This window comes from Ctenopharyngodon idella, chromosome 19 (assembly GCF_019924925.1).
Source record: "Ctenopharyngodon idella isolate HZGC_01 chromosome 19, HZGC01, whole genome shotgun sequence".
Classification (NCBI taxonomy): Eukaryota; Metazoa; Chordata; class Actinopteri; order Cypriniformes; family Xenocyprididae; genus Ctenopharyngodon; species Ctenopharyngodon idella.
This window is the reverse complement of record NC_067238.1, coordinates 11,309,300-11,334,963: the sequence shown is the minus strand read 5'-3', so window position 1 is coordinate 11,334,963 and position 25,664 is coordinate 11,309,300. Positions and strand designations below refer to the sequence as shown.

The 25,664-nt window shown below is 39.5% G+C and overlaps 1 protein-coding gene across 2 annotated transcripts; it reads right to left on the bottom strand.

Moving 5' to 3' along the window:
• Positions 1 to 13,646: 13,646 nt before the first annotated feature.
• Positions 13,647 to 24,809, bottom strand: dbpa (D site albumin promoter binding protein a). Of its 2 annotated transcripts, XM_051871498.1 has the most exons (5): positions 23,771 to 24,809; positions 21,341 to 21,772; positions 20,788 to 20,817; positions 19,020 to 19,264; positions 13,647 to 16,657 (listed from the first exon to the last, which is right to left on the bottom strand). In XM_051871498.1, the coding sequence occupies exons 1-5, from the start codon at positions 23,958 to 23,960 to the stop codon at positions 16,442 to 16,444; spliced, it is 1,113 nt and encodes a 370-aa protein (XP_051727458.1). In that variant the 5' UTR covers positions 23,961 to 24,809; the 3' UTR covers positions 13,647 to 16,441. The 2 variants fall into 2 exon arrangements, with proteins under 2 accessions (XP_051727458.1, XP_051727459.1); XM_051871499.1 differs by lacking the exon at positions 20,788 to 20,817 and having other exon boundaries at positions 23,771 to 24,801.
• Positions 24,810 to 25,664: the final 855 nt, after the last annotated feature.

The window sequence follows — 25,664 nt, the reverse complement described above, 5'->3', positions numbered from 1 at the left end:
CTACAGAAGAGTCAAGTTTTAAATAGGAAAAATATTGAAACTCTTTGGTCATTTAACGAGATGCTAACGGTCTAATCAGATTCAATGAACTATGCTAAGCTATGCTAAAAGTGGTACCGCCAGACCCGGAGATCGGCTGAATGGATTCGAAAACTGTAAAACTCAAGTGTTTAACTCTAGGGGAGTTGGAAAATGAGCCTATTTTCAAAAAAAGTGGAGTGTTCCTTTAACTTAGCAGGCTAATCAGTTTGGAAGTGGAAAAGACATTTTCAAATTACATTTTCTGGTTTTAAGTTCCAATATTGTGAATATTTTAAACTAAAAACTAGAGAAATGTTTATTTTAATCATTTGTTGAGTCATTCATTGAAGTATTTTCCTAAACGGTAACTAAAACAGCCAATGAACTCACTTTGGGAGCCAAAGTGGATAGGATTTTGCCAGAGGGTGTTGAAATATGATTCAAAACTGTATCTCCCACATGAGCACCGCAGCTCAAACCATTTGGAGCACATGCTAATCACTAGACCACGGCGCCAACTAGTGCTTCCTGTTGGCACCTACGGCATCTAGTATTAGTGTGCAGGTGGAGTGAACCTGTATGCTGACAGCACTGTAGCTTTGCCAGTTGCTGGCAGCACTATGATAGTGAAGATGTGCATGTGAAAAAAAATAAAAATAAAACTGTGACGGTGTGTGTTGTGTCTTGGCATGTCAGCAGAGTGCCAAGCTAAAAGACATCATAATTATCACAGGTTAATCGTAAGTCATTTTGACAAGCCCATGATAGCTTTATTAATTAAATGCACTATATCTTCCTGAGAGACGACAGGGAGAGAACTGATGTGCTCTGGTACTTATCTTGTCAGTCCGTGCTAGGTTGGGTTGACTAGTGTGTGTCTGTGTAAATGTGTGTGCATTTGTGTGTCTGGGTGAGAGAAAGAGAGATAGATAGAGCGAGAGGAGAGCTGCATAGTGCTTTAAATGAGCAATCAGGCACAGAGCCTTGCTCAGCTACAGCTGCCACCCACACAAACACACTTATGCATTTCGCACTCGGGAAAACCTCTCATTCAGGTCACATGGGGTGCAGATGCATTCTCTTTAAAATTTAGATAGTGCTCAATTAAAATGCACGCCACGATCTCTACAATCACACACCTGACCACATTTCCAGGCAGCCTAACACACACACACACACACACGCACACACACTTTCACTCATACTGTTAAGCAACAGCGATCATCTGACACACATAGCCTCATTACGCCCCTCTCCCACTCTCTTTTGCTCTTATTCTCTCAACCTCTCTTTCACACACACATACACTCACCAGCACTCATTTACACACTGGGTTCTTCACCTCATCCACCTAGGCAGAGGGAAACAGGCCCTCCCTACTACCATTCTGGTCTCCATGGCAACAGCCAATCAAGTCATGTCTCTGAACTGGCCTGCCAGTAAAATACCAGGAGACAAAAAAAGACTTGATACTCGGGAAAGCGACTTAAAGAGAGAGAAATTATTTAGAAGCAACAAGGCAACGCTTGAGGTCAAAGGGCAAAGATTAATTTGCAGAATGTGGTTGTCCAGTTTATATCTAAAAAATATTAGTAGCAAGTTAGAACTGCTGAAATAAAAATTAATTTAAAGTGCCCCTATTGTGCTTTTTTTCGAAAATTAACTTTCATGCAAAGTGTAATATAGCTGTTGTAGATGAACGTAAAAGGTCTGCAAAGTTTTCAAGATCAAAGTGTGCAACAAATACAAAGTTTTGTTATGAAACACTAGATGGCGCAGGCTAATAGGTCCTTCAACCTGCTCATAATCCCATCGTTATCTATAGGGCACAGCTGATTGGTTCCTGCTGTATCAGTAGCCAATGAGCTTACGTGCTCAACCTTCAAAATACTTGGGTAGCATTTGCTTAGCAGTGCAGCGCGTTTTCAGAAACCCTCCACCTTCCCCAGCTCCACCTGTATAGATCTGCTACGGGTAATTTGTGCATGCTATATTGTACAGCAGCAGCATGTCTTACTTGCTTACCAGCGTGTCATGTACGTATTGGCAGTGGCAAGTCTCGTACTTGCTCTGCAGCAGCAGCAATAAAAGCAGCAGCAGCATAGTAGATCAACATTGTCATACCCAATACCAGTTGTCATGACAGAAATAAAGTTATTGTGTCCTCAAAGAATCAATACTAAACTGCTGAAACGAGTCGCCAGTCTCACTTCCGTAACATATCTACGTTTGTAACAAATTTGCATAATGTCAGCCTATGGTCTATATTGGCTGCCTGTAAACAACATCTACTTTGACCATCCCTCAAACTCTGTAGTTGTAGCTGAGAAGCAACATGTTGTAGCAACATGTTGTGTTGTCGAAATGTTGAGAAGACACTGTTTTCTGCATATTTTCTGTGGATTCTGCGAATCCACTTTGCATGCACTTCCAAAGGATGAGGACTTGCGCTGGAATTGATATAGTAAAAACGATGCCATCGTTACTGTTCGTATCACAGTGTGTATACAAGTGCTGCGAATAGAATCCTCCGGAGCTGAAATTCAAATATGGTAATGCATGTTTAGTTCCCAGCATGCGCTGTAAGAGGTAGACCAATCACAACAGACTTCTGACCATCTGACCAATCAGAGCAGAGGAAGTTCCCGGAAAGGAGGGGTTTAGAGAGATTGAATACTTTATCGAACAATTTCAGACACTGTGAGAAAAGAGGTGATTCTGCAATGTATATTATGAGAATTTATTTATTTTTATTTGGATGTAGGAACCTGTTCGCTGCACTTTTCAGTCCCACAAAAATATATACGTTACCTTCTCCTGCTCCCACCCACAACATTCATGTTTTGTCCCATTCCCGCCTTCCCGCCTGCAAAAGCCCAAAGGTAAAAATTGCCATTAAATAGTTTCAAGTTATGAGTTGCCTAGCCACAACCTACACATTGCAGCATAAATGCGCAATTTGTTATTAAAGCATCTACATTCATAAATCCCATTTAATTTTAACAGAAAAGCATGCAAAGGCTACTGCATGCGTGATTCTTTATATTTGTAGATACTATTTGCACCTCAGTATTTTTGTACAGGATGCAATAATATTATAGAGTGTAAATGATTATATTTATTAAAATTATTAAATGGATGCTGCCTTATTGGGAGAATAAAAACCCTCCCTACACCTTCCCCTGACCCTACCCAATAAACACTTTTAATATTATTAAAGGGTTAGTTCACCCAAAAATGAAAATTCTGTCATTTATTACTCACGCTCATGGCGTTCCAGACCCGTAAGACCTTTGTTAATCTTCGGAACGCAAATTGAGATATTTTTGTTTAAATCCGATGGCTCCGTGAGGCCTACATAGGGAGCAATGACATTTCCTCTCTCAAGATCCATAAAGGTACTAAAAACATATTTAAATCAGTTCATGTGAGTACAGTGGTTCAATATTAATATTGTAAAGCGACGAGAATATTTTTGGTGCGCCAAAAAAAACAAAACATAACGACTTATGTAGTGATGGCCGATTTCAAAACACTGCTTCAGGAAGCTTTGGAGCATAATGAATCAGCGTGTCGAATCCACAGTTCGGAGTGCCAAAGTCACGTGATTTCAGCAGTTTGGCAGTTTGACACGCGATCCGAATCATGATTCGACACGCTGATTCATTACGCTCCGAATCTTCCTGAGGCAGTGTTTTGAAATCGGCCATCACTAAATAAGTCGTTATGTTGTTGTTTTTTTTGGCGCACCAAAAATATTCTCGTCGCTTTATAATATTAATATTGAACCACTGTACTCACATGAACTGATTTAAATATGTTTTCAGTACCTTTATGGATCTTGAGAGAGGAAATGTCATTGCTCCCTATGGAGGCCTCACGGAGCCATCGGATTTAAACAAAAATATCTTAATTTGTGTTCCTAAGATCAACGAAGGTCTTACGGGTGTAAAACGGCACGAGGGTGAGTAATTAATGACAGAATTTTCATTTTTGGGTGAACTAACCCTTTAAACACTCGTTCGCAGTTTATTTCCACTTTCGGAACATTATTTTAATTTTTATTGAAAATAAATGCAAGCTTGGCAAAAGGCGGATTCGAACCTGTGTCAATCGCGTTAAAAGCCAGGTCTGAAAGCCTTACTTGCTACTGCTGCACCACTGAAGACATTGAGTTCTGTGTGTCTATTTTAAAACTTGAGTGGCCCAACCAGACATTGGTGGGTGGAGCTAGTGTAAATAGCGTTTGCCAACAAGGGACACTATTTGCACTTAGTGTAAACAGACACTCTGTTAATTAAAATTAAAAGCACTCAGGCTAATATGATATTCTGATATACTGTATGATATCCCTAAAATGACTCGTGTCTTTCCTTCAATGTAAATCTATATGATTTTTTGACCCATTTTATCACCCGCTAGACAAAAATTGTAAGCCATATTGTTTAGAAAAGTATGTATGGGTAAAAACAAATGGGAAACTACAGCTTCTGTTCAATTGTCCATGCAGTCTATGACAAGATTTCAGCTCTGCCTAGCCGATATAGATTCCTATCAATAATTTGCACAGTCACATCTATGGATTCATAAAGTTGTGGCTCTTTCTCTGTTCATGACCCGTGCATGGCTACCTTAAAGTTCATCTCAGGTGTGCCTTTTTCACTAGGTTATTTGAAGGCGAGAGGCTTCAGTATTGAGCTAAAGGTGCTTATACTTTCTGATGTTGCCGCTCTGGAGACCCTGACTGAATAAATGGAGAGGAAATGGATCCATCTGGCTTCTGTTCTCCTGTTTGCCATGCAGTGTGTTAGAGCAGTGAGCAAGAGGTCTTGCTGTTTGGCCAGAGCTGTCTTCAGGTGAGTGAAGATAGACACTGTGGCATCAGTGGTGAGAGGCTTTTATTAAATAAAAAAAAAACAAATAAAAGAGCGATGAAAAGGAGAAGTGTCAAGGTAGAAGTTGTGAAGTCTATGGGGCATGAAACAATATAAAAGTGTGATATTCTCATCGGGTATGGGGAATGCGAAAGGCTGAGCGGCACAAGGCTAGGAGGTCATCTGGACCACAAGGACACCTGGTGCATGCAAGAGGAAGAGCATTTTCCCCAAGAGTGAGGTGCAATGCAAGATTTATGACTGCGGTGACGAGGCATAATAAACATCACGTGCGCTCCATCATGTGCTGCCGGCATTGCGGCATTGTCATGCCCTTCCTCACCCGCTCCTGCTGTGAGCCTGGACCTGGGTTGGCAATGGAATTTGGCAGAAAACCATCATTTTAGGGGAAGATGATATTGAGCATTTGACTCAGCAAGGGTATCATAAAAGGTTGATTATTCTTAAAACGGTTTTCAACTTTTTACTCTTTGTTGTATGACAGTTACATAAAACTTTGCCTTGTAAACCTTATGCCATGCCTTCATTATTTATTTGGCTATAATTTTTTTAATGCATTTTATGTATAGATTTTAGTGTGTTACTCTTGTGAATGAACTTCGGACTTATTACATCCGCCATGTTGTTACTTTTTGCCTACTATTTTTGAATACTATGCATTAGGACATACCAGTGGCGTGCACAAGGTGGGGTGGGGGATGGGCTTGAGCCCAGATCAATAAATACAATATGAAAATCCATTATAAAAACTTTGCATCAACTAGGGCTGTGACAATAAACCGATGCATCGCAAATCGAGAAATTCTGGATCGATTCTTAGATATTCCAAATGCATCGCAAATGTTTCTCAAATCAATTCTGAGCTTCATTTTTAACAGCAAATGGCACTGTGCGCTTTAGAAACAGCTGTACTTTCCTGGCTTCCAATTCCTTACACACACCACTTGAACCTTCTATAAAATAATCATTCATAAAGTTTGAAAAGGTTGAAGCGAATTACAAGGGTGTTTACATTAATCTCGAGTCACAAAAGCATTCTAAAGGTGCAAGTTCAGCCGAATACATGAACGCTCTTCAGCGCTCTTCTTCGTGAGCATTTGAGAGTGCGGTTAAAAACTAGCCTAGAGCGCCATCTGCTGTTAATAACTAAGCTCAGAATCGATTCAAGAGAGAATCGCGATGCATTCGGAAAAACCTGGACCGATCCACAAATCGCTATGCATCGATTTATTGTCCTAGCCCTAGCGTCAACCTACCATATCCTGTTCTGCATGTATAGAAAGTATACTTATGTTATTAATGAAATTACTGAAATACTAGCTAATATGGTGCTAAAATTAGTTTTTAGTGCTGATATAGCATTAATAATAATAATAATAATAAAATTCCAACTCAACTTTTATTATTGAGAAAGCTGATATACCAAAAAAAACAAACAAAAAAAAAAATCCAAGGGAGGCTGTAAAAATTACAGTCATTATTTCATTATGCCTGGAGATCACGTTAAATAAATTGGATTCTGATAGCTGTAAGCAAACGGATTGCAGCAATAATTGCACAGCTCAGGAAATACGACAAAAACAGTTTTTAAATCAATAAATCTAACTGAAACAGGAAATCTCAGGAGATATAATACACAACCATGTTAACTGCAAATGACACAGAACCATGAACAGACAGAACTAAATACACAGAGTAATCAGGGTAAAACAGAACAGGTGTAGAGCTAATTAACAACCAAGGAGACTAACTAGGAACACAGACGGGCAGGCAGACAGGGAAAACTAAACACAATGACAATAAAACCAAACATAACCATTACACTAGGCCTTATGTACATTCAGTCAAATATTTCAAATTACCCAGTACGAGCCACTTTGAAAAGTCAGTTGAGTTCATCATTATGAACTCATGCTTGAAGTGCATGCAGACAGCTGAGCTTTGCTTGAAGGTAACACTCAAATTCAATAAAAGTACTAAATCTGCTTTCTACCATGCCACTTGAGAGATTATCTGATATAATATTGAAAATTAGATGGTATCAAGCAGGCACAATGACACAAACATGGTCAATTGACCTGAAAGCCAAACCATGTTTAGCACTGTGTGTGCACTCTCTTGGAATGACCGTAGGGTCCTAGCGGCCCAGTGTTACCAAGCAGTTGCTAAGGAGACAGGAATTTGAGGCAGAGAAACAGGATGAGGTGTGAGATGGAAAGAGAGATGAAGTAACAGAAAGAGAGTGAGGCAGGGTGAAAATTAATGAGTGGACTGCTATAGATTGCAGGAAGGGTATTGGAAGGTCTCACATATGGTTTCTATTGAGGCACTGCACATAAGACATAATGAATAAGATCTTTCACTCATTCCTGTCTCTTAAGAACCTGTACCCATATAATCAGTTATGCTTCCATACCACTGTATATACATTTGCAAGGGTTAGTTCTTCCTCAGAACATTAGTGGAACCAAATGACTTTTATATTTCTTGAAAGCCTATGATTTTTGCCAATGTGAGAAGATGGTAAAATACTCTGACAGAGTTTACTGTGCTGCTACTGAATATACAGCACAAAAGAAATGATAAGTTGTGAGCTTGCAGTCTGAATTTAATTTGTTGAGAGAGAAAGACTGCGTGCAGTAAAGTAATAAAAAGACAATAAATAAGCACTGCACCTTTTTTTTGCATTGTCCTCACTGGTGCACGCAACTGCAAACATGGCTTGAAATCCTATTCACAGTCTTTTTGATCAATTCATTAAGAAAGAACTGGTTCATGAGAGTCTTTCTTTTTTAATGAATTTGTTCATTTAAAAGAACTGGTTCAGAAGAATTGTTGATAAGGAATTGATTCAAGACTCTTTTCTTGTGAATCGGATAACGCTAGTGCTAGTACTGTCTGGGCAGGTACTACATTTGAATTTAAACTTACTTCGCAGCTGTTAAAAAAGTATGTTCTATATAGTATGAATATGGAAAGCATGAATGAAATTCAAACTTAGTACATCCGCCATGTTGTTACTGTCACGTGACCTACCAGCGTCACGTGACAGTGGCCTCACGGGATAGAGAATCTCGCTGGAAGTAGTAGGTCATCCGGGGACTTTTTTCGCCTTCTGTTTTTAAATACTATGCATTCGTACATACTACTCTGTTGGCATACTGTTTTTCGCATGCTATACTGTAGGGAAGTATTCGATTGCAGACCAATCGGTCCATGACATCAAAAGCCGCGATTCCATCACAGGAACTTTTCCCAGGAACTAGGGACTTTGGGGTGGTACTCGGTGTGTTTCGACTGGGTCTAAAACCCAAAGTATAGTTCACTTTTTACGCGTACGCGAGGGTCAGCGTACAGTGCGCGTGACGCAAATTTCGTCATCAGAAGAGAATGTGCATCGCTGGATTTTTTAAACTGCGCATGCGTCGAATGCCAGTGTATGCGTACGAGTCAAATGAAGTATACTTTCCAAGTCTGTGCGTTCGACTGTGCGTGTACACTAGCATACGCTTTAAAAAAACGAAGTATATGCAGGGTTTAAATGAAGTTAAATTGTAAACATTTCCCCCTCAGAAAGTCCCTGGTCGCAAGGTAGTACTTTTTCAAAGTTCAGGAACTTTCAGGGGTGGGACTTGGGCTCTGAACATGCTGATTGGTTGAGTTCATGCAGCATTTTGATTGGTTGACTTCACGCAGCATTTTATTTCAATTGCCATTTTTAAAAGTCTGTTGCGGTACGTGCAGTAATAGTTGTTTGCCATTCGAATAAAAAAAAAAACCACAATGATTGACCAACGACGAGGTTCAGGCTTTATTAAGCTTATATGCAAACGACAAAATCCAGCGGGAACTGGAACGTCACGCACAGTGCTGCGTCAACGGATTAAAATCCTGATCAAAATCCCCTATCAAAAATGTGTCCCCATATTTTTATAGGCTACTGTTATGTGTCTTTACAAATTGTCTTTACATGCTGGCTGTATAAAGTTTTTAAAAAACTGTTTGAACGTTTGGTTCAGCTCCAAGTAAGTTAGCAATGAAAGTTTTGCAGATTTTGAGGGCACAGTATTCAGATCTAAACTCACTGGCTGAAAATTGATTTTCCAGTTTTACTTTCTACAGACTTTTGTCTCTCCCAACCACTCACTGCGCCATTACTAATAAAAAACTTCGCTCCATATTCACTTTGTCAAAATTATTTAGAGCTAATTATTATTAGTGTGCTTTTAAATAATGCAAATCTCTAGACACACAATGTATTAAACAAAAAATAAATGGACAATTTATCGGTTCAATAAAATACCTTACTCAACTGTTGTTGATTAATAAAAACACCATCTCCGCATTGCTTCTACAACATTTCAAATCCCTCAGTTCTCGTCATTACGAAATGCCAAGCCAATGTTGATTCTCCTGTCTAGTTCTCTTTTTTGCCAGCATGTGATTCCCCGGAGGTTCGATATTTAGCATGCTGCTCCATGTCAGGTTTTCTCGCTCGTTTTGAAAAACAACCCTCATAAGTAACCGGAGCAACAACTTTTCTATCCACACATACGAGGATATGACGAGATGTGACGCATATGCGCAATTTCCTGTGAAAGGTCAGGTCTAAAATATAAACACTTATAATAGGCTTAATGAATCAGGGTAAGACAAAAACATGTTTTGGAAGAAGGATTGATGATGCATTGACTCATTATTTAAATGGTTAATTTTAAACAAAAAAAAAAGTTACAGAGTGTACCTTTCATGCAACAGTAGTCTATTTTTTTCCCCCAATAAAACTTAGCATGCTTTTTAAAAACACTTAAATTAGCCCAACTACAAGTAGCCTATAGACCTTATGCGCCAGAGAAACAAGCGCGCCGCCATCTTTATAATATTGTCTTTGAACTTCCGTTTTCGTGGTAGCTCTGTATATTTCTATGGCATCGCTGTCAAGGAATAATTAGCTGGTAAAGTGGATTTAGTTGTTGTAGAGTTAATGAAAGTTATCGTGAGCATTGTAATGTTTAAAGCAGATGTCTTAACAAATGTCAGTCGACCGGGAAGATTTTAAAACGAGCAGTTCATTCATAAATACGTAAGATCGCTGTGGAAATACAAACCGGAAGTCCAAAGGCAACGAGCGCAGTGTTGAAAAGGGGTGGGGCTACATAAGGTCTATAGAATATATTATTGTTTAGTAATATTACTTAACATTCTAAATAAAAAATATCACATATTAATGCCTTTTTTTGGGGGGGGGGGGCAATATCTACCGCAATATCTGTTTATCACAAACAGATATTGCGGTAGACGTAAGGAACGCCATTTCGGGGTCCAAGCCTCGGCTCGTTTCACTTGAGAATGCCATCGATGGCCGTTTATGAGCGCTATTTATTCATATTAAACATCAATAATTTTAAAAAGTTAAACATTTTAAATACTTACAGTCTACACAACAGTCTCCGTGCTCATAGCGTCACAGACATTAATATTTTAACGATTTATAAAAGATGAATCATTGTCTGGCCATCTGGAATTTTGATATGGAGATAAAGGTTATGATTATAATTTTTTTGTAGTATTACACCACATCGTGTGTGTATATTAGCACCATTTGTTGTTTTCTTGTGGTATGAGATAGAGCGTTTGGACCCGGAAGCGCTGCCGCGTGATGTCACACTTAACAACCGTATAGCGCGAGCTTTGGTGAGAACTGAACAAATATTTAATTACTACAGTAGTAATTTCTCGCTTGAAATGACATCAAAAAGTGGAAAATGTTGGTCAAAAATGTACATTTACTCACAAACTGGCCAGCAAACACAACTTTCGGGCACCATCTTTATTTGTCTAGCTCAACTGTCACAGAATGGAAAGCACAGGATTGTGGGATATCAAAGGCAGCTAAGGATACATCTATGCTGCCTCGAAAAATCGATCAGATGAAGGTATCTCAGGAAACAGGAAGTGAAGCTAACATTGGATTCGGACGTGCCTTGATGCCTTCCTACCTTGAAATGTGTCCTCCGAAGGCAGCATGTTCCAGTTTTCGGATGTAGCCTTGCTCTCTCGGTCTGGTCGACGTGTGCGCGCGCGCACAGCCCCATTCTCGAAAAAAAGACCGCAAAGTTTGTGAGGATTTGGAAGAGTATTTTTGGCACAGAAATACTCCGTCATACGTCCAACTCGTGTTTTGAAACTTTGGCCATGTTTAGCATGAGAATCCAACTCTTTAACAGTATAAATTAAGTCAGAATACATGAAATAGCATTATACCCCTCCTTTAACATGTTAATAAGAGGGCGTTGAGGCACTTGTAAGCACCCCATCCAGTTGGTGGCGCCCTAGGCAACTGCCTAGTTCGTCTATGCCTAGAAACGGTCCTGGACATGAGGGTGAGTAAATGATGACGGAATGTTCACTTTAAGGTTAACTATCCCTTTAATATCCTTTTTTTTTTCTTTTTTTCTTTCAATAATTAGAGTTAACAGCTTCAACTTCTTGTGAACTCACATCATAAAGGAACATACAATAGGACTCAAACACCTTCTTATTAATGGAAAAGAGCCACCTATATCTTTTCTCCATAAGATTATTCAAAACATCAAAACCAGGCCTAATCTTCACCACCATCTACAGGTAGGCTGAAGTTTGTCAGGACCAGTCTGTTTTGGGACATCATTATAACCAAACATAAAGGCATTCTGGCGTGTTATGAAGCTTGTACGGCCAGGCCTCTATTATGGACCTCGAGCCCCAGGGCCTCAGGCTGTCAGGGCCCTCTAAAGCCTCTGGCCTGAGGCTCGAGACTGCCAAAACAGAATGACCAGCAGGGCTGTTGGTGCATATATAATCAGCTGACAACTATGGCCCCCAGAATCCTGGCGAATACAGCACAAGCTGACCACTAGAGCCCCTTAGCAGTATGGTGACCAGACGTCCCGTTTTTCCGGTACAGTCCAGTATTTCAGCTCCATTTTTAGTGTCCCGACTTAAGAAAAAAAATCATATTTTGTCCCGTATTTCGTCTTTCCTAAAATTTCTTTATTACTGGGTAAACATAGTAGTAGAAGTGGTCTGTCACGCGAGAACAACCCAATCAATTCGTCGAAGAACAAAAGTACCATCCAATCACAATTCGTTATTGATTAACTTGCCGTTAGTGAAGGTGGTCGCGTGCGCGCGATCTCTCTCTTTCCTTGCGCGCGATCCTAGTTCTCTCAGATCAGTTCTCCTTTCATCTGAATAGTCAAATGCATACATAGTTTTTCAAAATGTCCATCGTGTGGAGTATCTCATGTAAATACAGTCGGTTATGGCTTAAGTGGACGTAAACAGGTGGGTGAAAATTGGATATGTGTCCGTACATCCATGAATTCGGTCTTAAAGGGACAGTAGCCTAATTAAATATTTTGTCTGTCATTAATGTTAATCAAACAACAAAAGATGTTAGATAAATGTATACATGGTAAATAAACCTACTGTATCTGAAAAACAAGTTTATTTTTAATTTGTATCTCTATCGTATTTGTCGTATTGTTTGTAAATTTCTGCTCACTGTATTCCACCATGAGAAATCTGGTCACCCTACTTAGCAGACCAACGTGAGCTGGTCCCCGGCTACTATTTTCAGTCGTCTAATGTTAGCCTACCTAAACACTCATTTTTACCCGCACAACACTACAACCACCAGATCCAACAGAAGCTTTTACCTCAAACCATCATGATGCTCAATAGCACTGACTCACCACCTCCCCCAACCAACCTCCCACCTGTAAAGTCTACTAGCCGCTGAAAGGGATGCATACGTGTATGAAATTACAGTACTGACCTCAGTGTAATAATTCTCCCTTCAACACTGCAATAATGCACTACTGAGCACTACATTTCATATTAATGTTCTATTTATTGTTGCCCACTCCCGGTAATGTTCTTTTTATTTTTCTATTTCCATTTACGTTGCCTGTCTCATGCTAAATGAGCGCACTAGAGAAAGTACATATTGTTTAGTCTCCATTGCAGCAGAACAATAAACCTTGACTTGACTCGATCATCCAATGCCAAGGCTAGACCGTTTCCAATACACCAAAGTGTTTTGTACAGACATAACTTTTGACACGTATCCCTAAGTTAATTGAAACTAGTAAAGTGAAGGCATTTCACTCAGCAATTTTAAGCTTTTCACCTGCAGTCTGTCGAAGGCCATTTGAGTGAATGGATGCTATATTTGAATGCTTTTCAGAGGTGAAGAGCGAGAAAGATCATACTTTACATGACCTTTTGGATTGGAACAGTTTCAAATCTTCACCTACGGTCTTAAGATACGTCTATGAGAAGACTTAGGAGCATTATAGGCACACGTTGACGTAAGCTTTCAATGCGCCAAACAGATGGCATGCAAGCAGGCTGAAAGAGCCTTTTGCATGCCTGAAACTGGTTTGGATAGTTGGCTGACAGGGTGTGTGACACAGCTGCTGTTAACCTTTATTCAATTAGCTTAGAGACTTACAATAGCACAGAGTAAACAAAATGCACAAGCAAGGGCTGAGCTGCTATTTCACTTCTATGATCATTAAGATTGAGTCAGAGTTTGGCAAACTGTTCTGTTCTACCAGTAGTTTATAAAAAAAATCAGCATCTGATCAGATTCCAAGACATTCATTCAAAATGGCCTATTTACAAATGACTTTGCTTTCAACCATCAATTCTGATGTTAAATGGTATTACAGCACAAGGGATTCATTGTCAGTGAATAGGGCTAATTATTTATTGGTGTTTTAGGAAAAAAAAAAAAAAAAGCCAGACCACATTTCCCAGCATCCCTATAGGCAGGAGCAGTAGACATTACCAAGTGATGTTTGGTATTGGTGCACTCATGGGATTCATAGTTCATAACAGTCACAAACAGGGAGCTGTTCATAATCCACACGTGGAAAAGGATAAAATGATGAATACAATACCCGCAATAACATTTAGCAGCGCGCCGTCACCGCAAAAGTGACGACGGGCTACCAATGCCCATGAAAGTGTATGTGCACACAGTTACATAGAAAAATAGCACTGTCAAAAGTTTTTAAGCTCTTTAAGGTTTCAACCTTCACTTGCTTTAAGCTTCTTTTTAACAAACTGTACGTTTTGACATGGCATCAAAAAGAGTCAAAAGTGGTAGAAGAAGTTCTGTCAAGAGAAAGGAACAGTCAGTCTACTATTTGTTTCAGGTTATATCAAATTCATACACACAAGGACAAGATTACGGACCCCCCATTGCACTTGAGGCCTTGCACAGTCTCGGTGGATGGTTCCAACAGTGAACGGGCTCGACTGAGTAATTCAAGATGGTCTTGCAGTTACAAGGGAGGTAAGAGAGCAATACATTTCCTTTGAAAAGTAAGAAGTAGTTGCAAGTAAACAATGAAAAGAAACGTGAGAATTATAATCATAACAACAGCAATGATATTGCAAGCAATCGTAATAATAGAACAACAAGGTTCAAAAGGAAAAGACATTTAATTCCTATCATTAATGTAATAAAGTTATATATCCAGCACTGTTTTTTTTTTTTCCTTTCCATTTTTATATAACAGAATCATCCTCCAAAAAGAGTTGGTAGTGCACTATTCATTTCTGTGGAATTATACAGCCACCATTAGCTGGCTCCAAAAAAATTGGACAACAATCAAGCAAAAAAGCCAGTTTTGCTGATCAGCATGGCGTGTTTTTTTTTATAGTCATCCCAGACACCTGAGAAAACTGATAAGAAATCAGATCTGTCTTTTTTATCGGAAAGATACTACATTTATATATTCAAGTTATGCAAATTACATCTATAGTCACATATTCAAGCATATACTCATGTACACACATATATCTAGTGAGAGAATAGTTTAATATTTAATATATAATATAATATTGTACTTTGTATGGTACAGTAGTATTAGGGTGCATGTCTTTTATGGGGGATGTGGGGTTAATTTCGAGGAGATGTATAGATATACTTGTGTAGGTCTATATATATATATACGATTCCTCATACAATGATCAATAATCATAAGAAATCATAAGAGAGCAAAGGTTATAGGCAAACAGGTTATAACTGTTGGGTTATGTGTGTTTGGGTCAAGAGACTGGGTGAGCACCATATAAAATGACGGTCGTAAACACAAAGAGTGTTTTTTTTCCTGCACCAGAAAAATATGCATGCGCCAGCATGCAACTCACTCGCTGACCTGGGTGAGAAATGCCAAACCAGCACCGATCACAACGTCAAAAGCTTGAGGAAGAGAGAAAGAGAGAGAAACAATATTGCTGTGTTTAACAGTTCTGTGGTTCACGCCTTCAAAGAGTCTGTTTGTGACTATATATATACACATGTATATATATATTTTGTACTGGCCATGAAATCCCACGTCCAGTTTGTGTCAAAAAGAGTGTGTGTGTGTGCATGTGGACGTATTTGCTTTAACATTTAAATATATACATGAAAAAATCTACACGTTTCAAGACTCCCCAGACATAGTGACAGGATGTAATGCCATCTTTCTCTCTCTCTTTCTCTGTCTCTCTCTCACCTCAGGATAAAACAAACACACACACTGAATTTTAAAAAAAGGAATCAAAGATACCAAAACAAGTGCTTGAACAAACCCATGATGAAAAAAAATGAAACTATACAGTTTTCATGTTCACTATTTTTCTGTTTCTTTCTGTTACTCTCACTGACGTTCGTCCCTTAAGTCTTGTTCTTCCTGACCTGCCTGGCTGTTCCTGATGTTGAAAATATATCATTTAATGATAACGATCCTGACTTTTTCTTCATATAGCCCTCTTTCAGTCCAGCTAACCCAAACCCTCCCACCCATATATAAAATATACAAAAAGATTATTTCCAAAATCTCATCGCCTGCCTGCTTCTGCAAGTATAAAAATATACAGTTTTCCTATGTCAAAATCTTTCTCGCTCTCGCTGCTATCCGCGTTCCCACCTCCGCCTCTTCATCTACTCTATTATAGCTGACCCTAACAGTTCAAAAATATACAATGTGTTTTTTTGTCATAGAAAAAATGACGTATCTACCACCTCCTGCATAATTCTCTCTCTGAGAAAATCATCCTGTATAAAAGAGGATGTTCACAAGGGCTACATGACATTATAAATTATCTGCCTTTATGATCCGTGAGTATTTATGAGAGATTGGATTGCACATCCACAGTCAAGGTTTGGGGTGGTATCGTGGGAGAAGAGCCGATGCTTATGAAATACGCTTGTGCTTACATGTAGACCTTGTGCACATCCCTCGTGCTGGGGCTGTTCAACTTTGAACCACAATTTTCAAGTATTTGATTCAATTAAGCACCACCCCAGCGAACTCAACCGATCCCTGCATGTACGAAAAGAAATTTGTCAACAGTATCGAAGTGCTTATTTGAAGCAATCGCTATGAGAAAATGCCATTCCAGGATGAGTTGAACAGCCCTTGAAACGCTATTTCAAAAGCAGTAATTGTCTTTCTCTTCCTTCCATTCTTCCTTTCTCCTTTTCATAAGTCTCCATGGCGGCTCTCGTATTTGTTGATGATGTTGCGACAGCGGCCAAGCTCTTTTCGCATATCGGCGACCTCTTGTCGAAGGGCAGCGTTCTCCCGTTCCAGGAATGCTGCTCGAACTGAAATCTGGTTCTCCTTCAACCGGCGGGCGTCACGAGAACGTTTAGCTGCTTCATTGTTCTTATAGCGCCGGTTCCAGTACTTGTCATCCTTTGAGGGTGAAAAAGGGAAATGGGTCAGATCATAATTACGGATGCATAATATATAATATTGGTTTTTTGACCATATTACAGTTTTTTTTTTTTTTTTGGTATTGTTTAATATTGTGTATTTAATTGTGCATGCTTATTTACACCAATTATTACATTTATTTTAGCTTTATTGTCATTTAACGCTCATTTATGGCCCTATTTAAACGATCTAAGCGCATGGTCTAAAGCGCATAGCGCAAGTGCGCTTAGGGTGTGTCCGAATCCACTTTTGCTAGTTTAAGGATGGGAAAAATGGTCAATGCGCCCAGCATTGTCTAAAAGGGTTGTCCCTATTCTCTTAATGGGTGTGTTTTTGGGCGTAACGTGCAATAAACCAACCAGAGTCTTGTCTCTCATTCCCTTTAAAAGCCAGTTGCGCTCACGCCATGGCGTATTCGCTATTTACAAGGCGGAATTTGCAAGCGGAATAACTGAACGCATCTATAGTGAGGAAATGGATCTGCTCGTGCGCGAGGTTAAAGCGCGTGAGCAGACCATCTACGGGAAAAGCCAGATTCCACCAAAGAATTTTTATCTTTATGCACACAATAATAATGTTTTACATTGTAATCCTTTTATTTTTAATATTTGGCATGTTTGTGTGCTGCTGCGCTTCCCTGTGTGTGTAATAAGCAGAATGTATGCGCGTGGTGCACCCGCATATAGGCGCATATTACTAACACGCTCTTTAAATAACAAAACAAATATTGTGCCATTGACTTTAGACCAGGTTTTAGTTGGTCAATGGCGCAGTCCTTTTCAGTAGCCTCAAAATAGTAACACGCCAACAGCGCGCCTGAACACACCTCGTTTTCAGACCAGCACGTCCATGGGCGCACAAATGAGGGCAAATGCATTTGCTATTTTAACAATGTGGCGCAGGACGTGAAAATGGTAACTGCGCCGGGCTGAAACTAGAAAAAAACACTTGCGTCGCGCCTGGCGCTGCATTGCGCCGGGTGTATGATAGGGCCCTTAAAGTTAATCTTTACAAGAATTATTAATTTATATAACACTGTTAAAGGATTAATTCACTTCAGAATTAAAGTTTTCTGATCATTTACTCACCCCCATGTCATCCAAGATGTTTATGTCTTTCTTTCTTCAGTCAAAAAGAAATTACGGTTTTTGAGGAAAACATCCCAGGATTTTTGTCCATATAGTGTACTTCAGCAGCTACCAATGGGTTAAAGGTCCAAATTGCAGATTCAGTTCAGCTTCAAAGGGCCCTACACAATCCCACCCAAAGAATAAGGGTCTTATCTAGTAAAACAATAGGTCATTTTCTAAAAAAAATAAAAATTATATACTTTTTAACCACAAATGCTTATCTTGCACTAACTCTGCTCTGCAATACGCATTACGTAATTACGTTGGAAAGGACACGCGTGACGTAGGCAGAAGTACCGAGCAAGTGTTTACAAAGCGAACATGCAAAGACTAAGTCAAACGACCTTTACAAAAAAAAAAGGTAAAGCAATGATGTTGGACGATTTTGAACTTGGAGGAGATGGAGTTTTTCGCCCTACTGTGGTATTTCCGACTATGTCACGTGTGACCTTTCCAACGTGATTACGTAATCCGTGGCACATCGCAGAGCAGTGCAAGATGAGCATTTGTGGTTAAAAAGTATATAATTTTTTTTTTTTTTTTTTTAGAAAATGACAGATCGTTTCACTAGATAAGACCCTTATTCCTCATCTGGGTTCGTGTAGAGCCCTTTGAAGCTGCATTAAAACAACAATTTGGACCTTCAACCTGTTGGTAAGTGTTGAAGTCCACTATATGGAGAAAAATCCTGGAATGTTTTCCTCAAAAAAACTAATGTCTTTCAACTAAAGAAAGACAAACATCTTGGATGACATGGAGGTGAGTAAATGATCAGGAAATTTTAATTCTGAATTGAACTAATCCTTTAAATGTAATCTTCAGCAAAACTCAAAATGAATACTGTACATTTTATTGTTCAATTGTTTAGCATTTTAATGTTTAATGTTTAAATTTATTTAGACCAAATAGTACAGATTTTTTTACAGAATTTTAGTTATTTGCCATTGAATTATTATTCATTATTGGCTTCATATTAGTTTAATTGGCCAGAATTTTAATATGAATCCTTTATCATAATATTTCATAATCAGAATAATAATAATAACAATACAGTTGACATTTTAACAAGATGGATTCTGATGCTAATTAAAACTCTGTAATATACTTTAGATATTTTTTAATATTTAATTTTCATTGATTATTCATGGACGTCTTTCCAGCAGCAATCTGGAATCTGGACGACAATCTCTAAAACGAACTGCATGTAATACCTTCTGTTCATCTGGCACCAGCATCTTGCGGGCCTTCTTGATCATGGGCTGAGGCTTCAGCTCCTCCTCTGTGAAGCGATGCCTGCGCGGGTCAAACGCCTCCTGACCTGGCACACTGGACAGGGCGAGGTCAGCGGGGTCGGGATCAAAGTTCACCATGACATCAGCCGCATTAGTGGGTGGCACCACCGGCGGAGGTGGGCATGAGGGGCTCGGAGAAGGGTCAGGTGGTACAGTTTGAGCTCCTGTTGAGAAAGTGGGAAGTGTAAGAAAAAATAGTCTCTCACATGTCGCAGACAGATGAAAACACCACGCGTCTGGGCTAAAAGCAAAGAGGATTATGAACAATAGATGTGTATGTTCCCTGACTAGCTGCAGCAGGCTTGTTTTGGCCACAAGGGTGCACCAAAAGCCAATGTGGACACTTGCCAATTTCAGCAGCTGGCAGGCAAGGTCGACAAGGCAACCTGCAGTTTCAATTCATGTTATAAACATCCAAAGAAACATAAAACTGACCCTGAAAGTGTTCACATTTTGTTCAATCGTTTAAATTTATTCGGCCTCGTTTTCCAGTGACAGCACTTTACTTTGCTTACTTCCAATATATTCTTCCTCATTTTAGTTTGAAATATGCTTTTAGAGAAGCTGATAACACCGAGATTGGAAGGCGAGCACTTGACGTTAATTATGATACATTAGCTGTAATGGCAGTTTCTGCTTTAGCGGTTCTGAGCCGCTGCTTTATATTGTTCCTGAGTAATTTCTTACACAGATATAATGTATTTAGGATACACACATATAATTAAGAGCTAATTACGTGCATGTAACGTTTACTGTTGTATGCACCTTTAATCATATCCTGTAACTGCTGAAATAAGATAATTCTGTTTATTGCAACAACAGAACAATCCAGCTTCAGACTTAAAACAGCTCTTGAAAGCCCAATTTGCTCATGTAAACATAATCAAATTCTTTGTAATTTAATAATGAGCTTCTAAGCCTTAGCACTCAGGAGGCCTGCCAAAGATTTGTTTTTCATTCATTAAGACAACACAAAAAGAACAACACAAAGTGATATAGGAAGAATGTTACATAAAGCAAACTCCCCTCCCACCAAACCGACGTATTGTCCAGTTCCCTGTACTAATCCTCGTCTATCTAAAATCTAGCAAGGAGGGGAAAAAAGTGTTTTTTCCCATGGGCATGCACAAGACCAGCTGTCCTTTGGGCCTCTTCCTTTCTATGCGGGAGGAGACATAAACAAGAGACACAGCTGTGTGCACAATTCACATAGTACAAGCTATACAAACACACACAATGAGATTCAATGTTTATATTGCCATACAAAGGCAAGCCCATCTATATGTCTATCCACACATAAGTTAATGTTCTTTTAATATACAATTTTAAACATCATTGGAGCCACACATATCCATACACAGTACACACAACTTGATCTGTTTGAGACTTCCAAATGCAATCAAACATTTGTTTTACAATGATGAAAAGACTGATACCAGGCTTATGCATACATATATCTTAAAAATATCTATCATTTTAGCTTTCTCTTTCTATTTCTCTCATCCCTCCTTCTCCTTCCCTGTCCGTTCTTTCCCCTCAGTCTCTCTCTCCATTGCTCTCTGCATCGGCACGTGACAAGTCGACTGCACATGGCCCAAACGTGTGAGGGAGCGGGAGGGAGGGGGAGTGAGAGAGAAAGAGAGAGAGAGAGAGAGATGTAAAAATCATGCAATAGAAATGCACCCACCATCTCCAGCGGTCCTCCCTCTCTCTCTTTCTGTGCAGCATTTTGAAAATTCAAATAGATATTTTAGTTAATACAGTGCGGAATTTTGCACACTAATTTATATCAGTCTCAATTTAACACTGTCTACAAAATATACTACAGACATAATGGAAGTATTGCACTATGGAAGGATTTCTTTTGCTTGGTAAAGCTAAATTTGGTGCTTCCCCAAATATTATCTGCTCTGATGATTATGCTGTAAAGAAACATTTCCACTTTCCACATGCACTAGTAGACACACACACACACACACAGCTGTGCCCTTAAAGCTTCAAAGCCTGCATTGCCCTTGGCATCCGAGGCCAACCGTTTCAGACATCCCATCATGCATCACTGCAGTCTACATGAATCGCTGAGACTGTCCTGCTCTTGTTCACACCAATGAACACACAAAAATACAAAAGTGGAGGAGACAAAATAACTGGTTATCATACAGACACACACTAAAAAATGCTATGTTAGCCATTATGATTCCACACAAAACCTAATATGAAAAACTAATGAACGTTCTTACCATGCAGACACTCCGGACCTCCCAGCAGTCCAGGGCCCTGCGGCACGTCCAGACCCAGTAAAGAGGATGATGAAGACGATGAGGAGAGGGAAGAGATGGAGGAGGCAGAGGAAGAACAGGGTGGAGACGAAGAAGGTGGGCACTGGGAGCTCTGGCTGGGTACGGCCGATTGTGTGCTCTGAGAAGGGACCTGAGCGGCCGTACTGCAGGTGTTTCCCGACGGCATGCACCCCATACCGTTCTCCGTCAAGAACTCCTCCAGGTCCATGTACTGTAGCTGGAACAGGCCGCCATCGCACGGTAACGTGCGCTCCCATAGCAATGGTCCGAGGAAGGCAGACTGGTTAGTGGAACGCAGGGTGCCGTTCCCACCGTTCATGCCCCCAACTGCACCCAACGAATCCTCATCAGAGTCCAGAGGTTTGTCTTTATCTGAGAGTGGCAAAAAAAAACAATAATCTGTTCAGTTTTTTTTATTTAATCATAAATAAATTAGCAAATATTTCATTGGAAAATTACAACAGCAATGTGAATGTCAAAAAATTCTGGCTTCAGTCACACATACACACACACACACAAAAACCCTAATTTACCATAGAACAGAGCTCATAATTTATGTAAATTAATTCAAATTTCTAGATATGCCTGATATATGAGTAACATATCGGTTATCAGCAGATATTAGAGATTTTTAAATTCATCATTATTATAATATTTAAATCTTTTATTTTTATATTTTCGGTTTTCATTTTAATTTTAGTTTAGGTTTGTGTAATTTTAATGTGCTTTTCTCATTTTTTTTTTAGTCTTTGTTTTTTTATATATATATATATATATATATATATTTAGCTTTATTTTTATTTCAGTTTTAGCAATTTTAGTACTTCAAAATTGCAGTTTTATTGCCAAGGCAACATTTCTAATTAAAATAAAAAACTTCATTTAAATAAGTTTCTTAATTTTAAGTTTTTCATCTAATATTTATATTTTAATTTATTTCAGATTAAAAGCAAACCAACACTTGGTTAATATTGAATATTTAATTCTACATGCTTATACTTCCTATTTTTAAATTTAGATCATCTTTGCCAAAATCTAAAACTCACCTAAAATTAAACTGTTAAATCTCAGGCTGAATATTCATTTTTCATACTGTACATTATAATATTATGTTGCCTAAATATACTGGTAGCATTAAAAAGACAGATAAGGATTTATTTTTATTTATGTAGATACAAATGTATACAATTTGCCATTTATCGGTTATCAACCATAACATAACGAATAATTGTAATGGAATTTTTTTTAATACTGGTACATCCCTACAAATTTCCACAAACAAATATGGCGCCCATGCATAAGGCCATACAGTGTGATTAATGAATAAACAAATGTGAGTACGTGACCCTTGAACTGCTGCACCATCACAGCTGCAATGGGCTTGGGAACACACAATGCCATGCACATGGCTGGAATGCCATAGGCCAAGATGGAAGTCTTTCTCTCTTGCCTGTCGCTCAGATGGAGAGATGAGAGATGGGGGGGGGTCTGGCTGGCAAATGCTGCATGAATGCTTCAGAGGGAAGCAGAGAACTGAGCTGTCATCTCCAACACTGGAGCTTTTGAAGATGGAGCAGGGGAATATGCGCTGCATAGTGATAGCTGGGAAAAAGCCGTGTTTTACTCTACAACAACAGTGTCCTGGAAGTGGGAAGTGGAGGAATGTTCAAGAGGGAAACAGTAATAAATGGAAAAAGAAAAAAGGATATCGGTGGGGAGTGGGAGTTTTCAACAGTGCCAAACAAAGCACAGCGGCGGAAGCATCATCACGCTGGAAAATTTACCAACAGCAAACTCATATTTATAGAAAGAACAAATAAATTTTGACAAGACAATGTAAACCATTTACTAAACGTGTTGTCACAGTATTCATCCTCCTCTTCCTGATTACTTTTAACCTCATAGCGCTGATGTGGCATAGATTATCCACAAGAGGGCGCAATTGAGCAAATAGCAATGTGTACATCCGTATTAAGGCAACACCTCAATGCATTTTAGGATGGCATCCCTTTAATGGCAGCCATGGGAGTTTCAGAAATCCCTTTAAGAGAGGGGAGAGGCCCCTAATTTCTTTAATTTGTAGTGAACCTGTCAATTCACATTATTTGTCAACGATTTATCCTTCCAACTGAGGAAACAGCGTGACTGAGTGAAGAATAAAAGATGTTTCCTGGTTGGACACAACTGAGGTAGATAAGTCCAGAGCTTTGGAGGCAACAAAAGTTATTTTGCTGCTCTCTATTTGACATTTAACTACACCAAAATTCTTTCTAAACAAAACGATATTGTGGTTAACAGATTATCTTAACAAAGACTTAATTTAAGAGACAAGCACTGTAACAGTAGTGGGTAAGATAGTGAGAGATTTACCTTTCATCTCACAGCAGTCTTTCCCTCTCTGGTCCCCTTTGATAGGCAGCTGAAGAAGGGATTTCAGACTGGCCATGGAATTATTCAGGTGGCCATTGGTGGTGGTACCTGCAGGGTTAGCAGGACCGAGCTGTGGACTGGTCCCTGCTGGAAGGTCAGGTGGCAATAGCTGAGAAATTGGCCTGGACATTCCTCGGTGTAACACCTTGTCCAGGTTCAACCAGTTAATAACTTTTCAGATCACTGACTGGACAAGTTGGGCTGGTTGACTGAATCAGTTGTTTCAATCAAAAGTAGAAATGCACTAAAAACTGAGTTTGGCAGTTGAACGAACGCTTCGCGTCGTGATATATAGTATATGGAAGTTTATGAGCGTTTAAAATTCGCATTCAAAGTCCCAACGCGTTCCCATTAGAAAACTGAAGTGAATTGACGTCCCGTACGGTCCGCTCAAGTGAGAAAGATGCCGGAGATGTACTTCATCCTCTTCAAGCGCACTGACTCCTTTTAAATAATATAGTGATAGTTGTTTCGCGTTCAGTAAACCTTCCGTGGGATCGCTGCTCATTTGTTGACGTTTGTCATCGCATTTGACTGGTGCTCCTCGCGCCCAGGACAGAAATATTCCCCGAAAAACCGAATGAGTTGAATTAAACGGGCGTCCATGGAGGCAGAGATACAATTCAATCCCACACAGTCGAAAGGAAACTGCGAGTAAACTATAATATCAGACTAAATCGAATCGAGAGTGCTGGAAAAACTCCGTGTGCAAATAAAAAGATGGTTCCCCTCTTCAGAATATAATAAACAATTAAACGTGAGCTATGACGGTTAAGACTGATGGCTGTTATTATTCCTCTGCCCTCTTTGTTGCTCTCTCTCTTTCTCGTTATTTTTGTAGCTAACCTCCGCAACCTCTCTCTTTCTCTCTCTCTTTCTTTCTTCGGGCACTCGGTAAAGCGAGCGCTCGGTATCGTAGCAAGAGTCAGCTGGAACGTACACGGGCAGCGCTCGTGACATCACCTCTCACGGGGGAACGGCACTGACGGGCGGGGCTATTCATTATTCATTATACACACCTCCTCGATTAACGCCCACAATATGATAAACGTGCCGCTTTGGCCAATAGGGTGGGTCCTGGTTTACATATTAATGTCAGACCACCCCTGTTTTTCGCTAACCTCTTCTGTGCCGTTACATTTTCATAGATCGAACTATTTGAACGGGAGGCTACATACATTCAAGCAGAAGGACAAAGGACAAGGCTCGATATAATATATGTAGCCTACGGGTCAATTACAAAAAAGAAAAAGAATAATCTTAATTTAATCATTTTAATGATCTTAAAAATGACTTAATTCGGAAATTGAATTGACATATTATTCATAGAAAAGTTGTATTCGAGACTTTGACCAAAAAAGGGCGTCACGTCGTTGTTCTTTATATACGCTATAAAAAAATAAAAAAAGTTGCCTTAGCAAGATAATGGCCGCAATGAACAGTACAGACGCTATATTGTTTGTGAGAATGTGCCTGCTGCGAATGTAAACAGATATGACAAAAATCGAAAGAAGCTGGGACAAAAAGACATTTGCAACTATTTGAATTGCAGTAACATTCGTTTAGTCCGTCCAAATTCAAAGTATGACTCTTAGTAGCACTGCAATTTCTAGACATCATCATATTCATTCATTCTCTCATTTGTTTCTAGTTGCATAGGTCAGAATAAGCCAAAAACGTGAGCATATCGGCTTGGCCGACACAAATGTATTTCCACAGTACCTTAAGGCCAGCACTAGACCTCGTAGCGAGCACATGGCTCAGGCACGCGCGATCGCTACCTACCGGCGGCCTCTCCTTCACGCGATTGGCTTAAAGTAGGTCAGTATCTGCC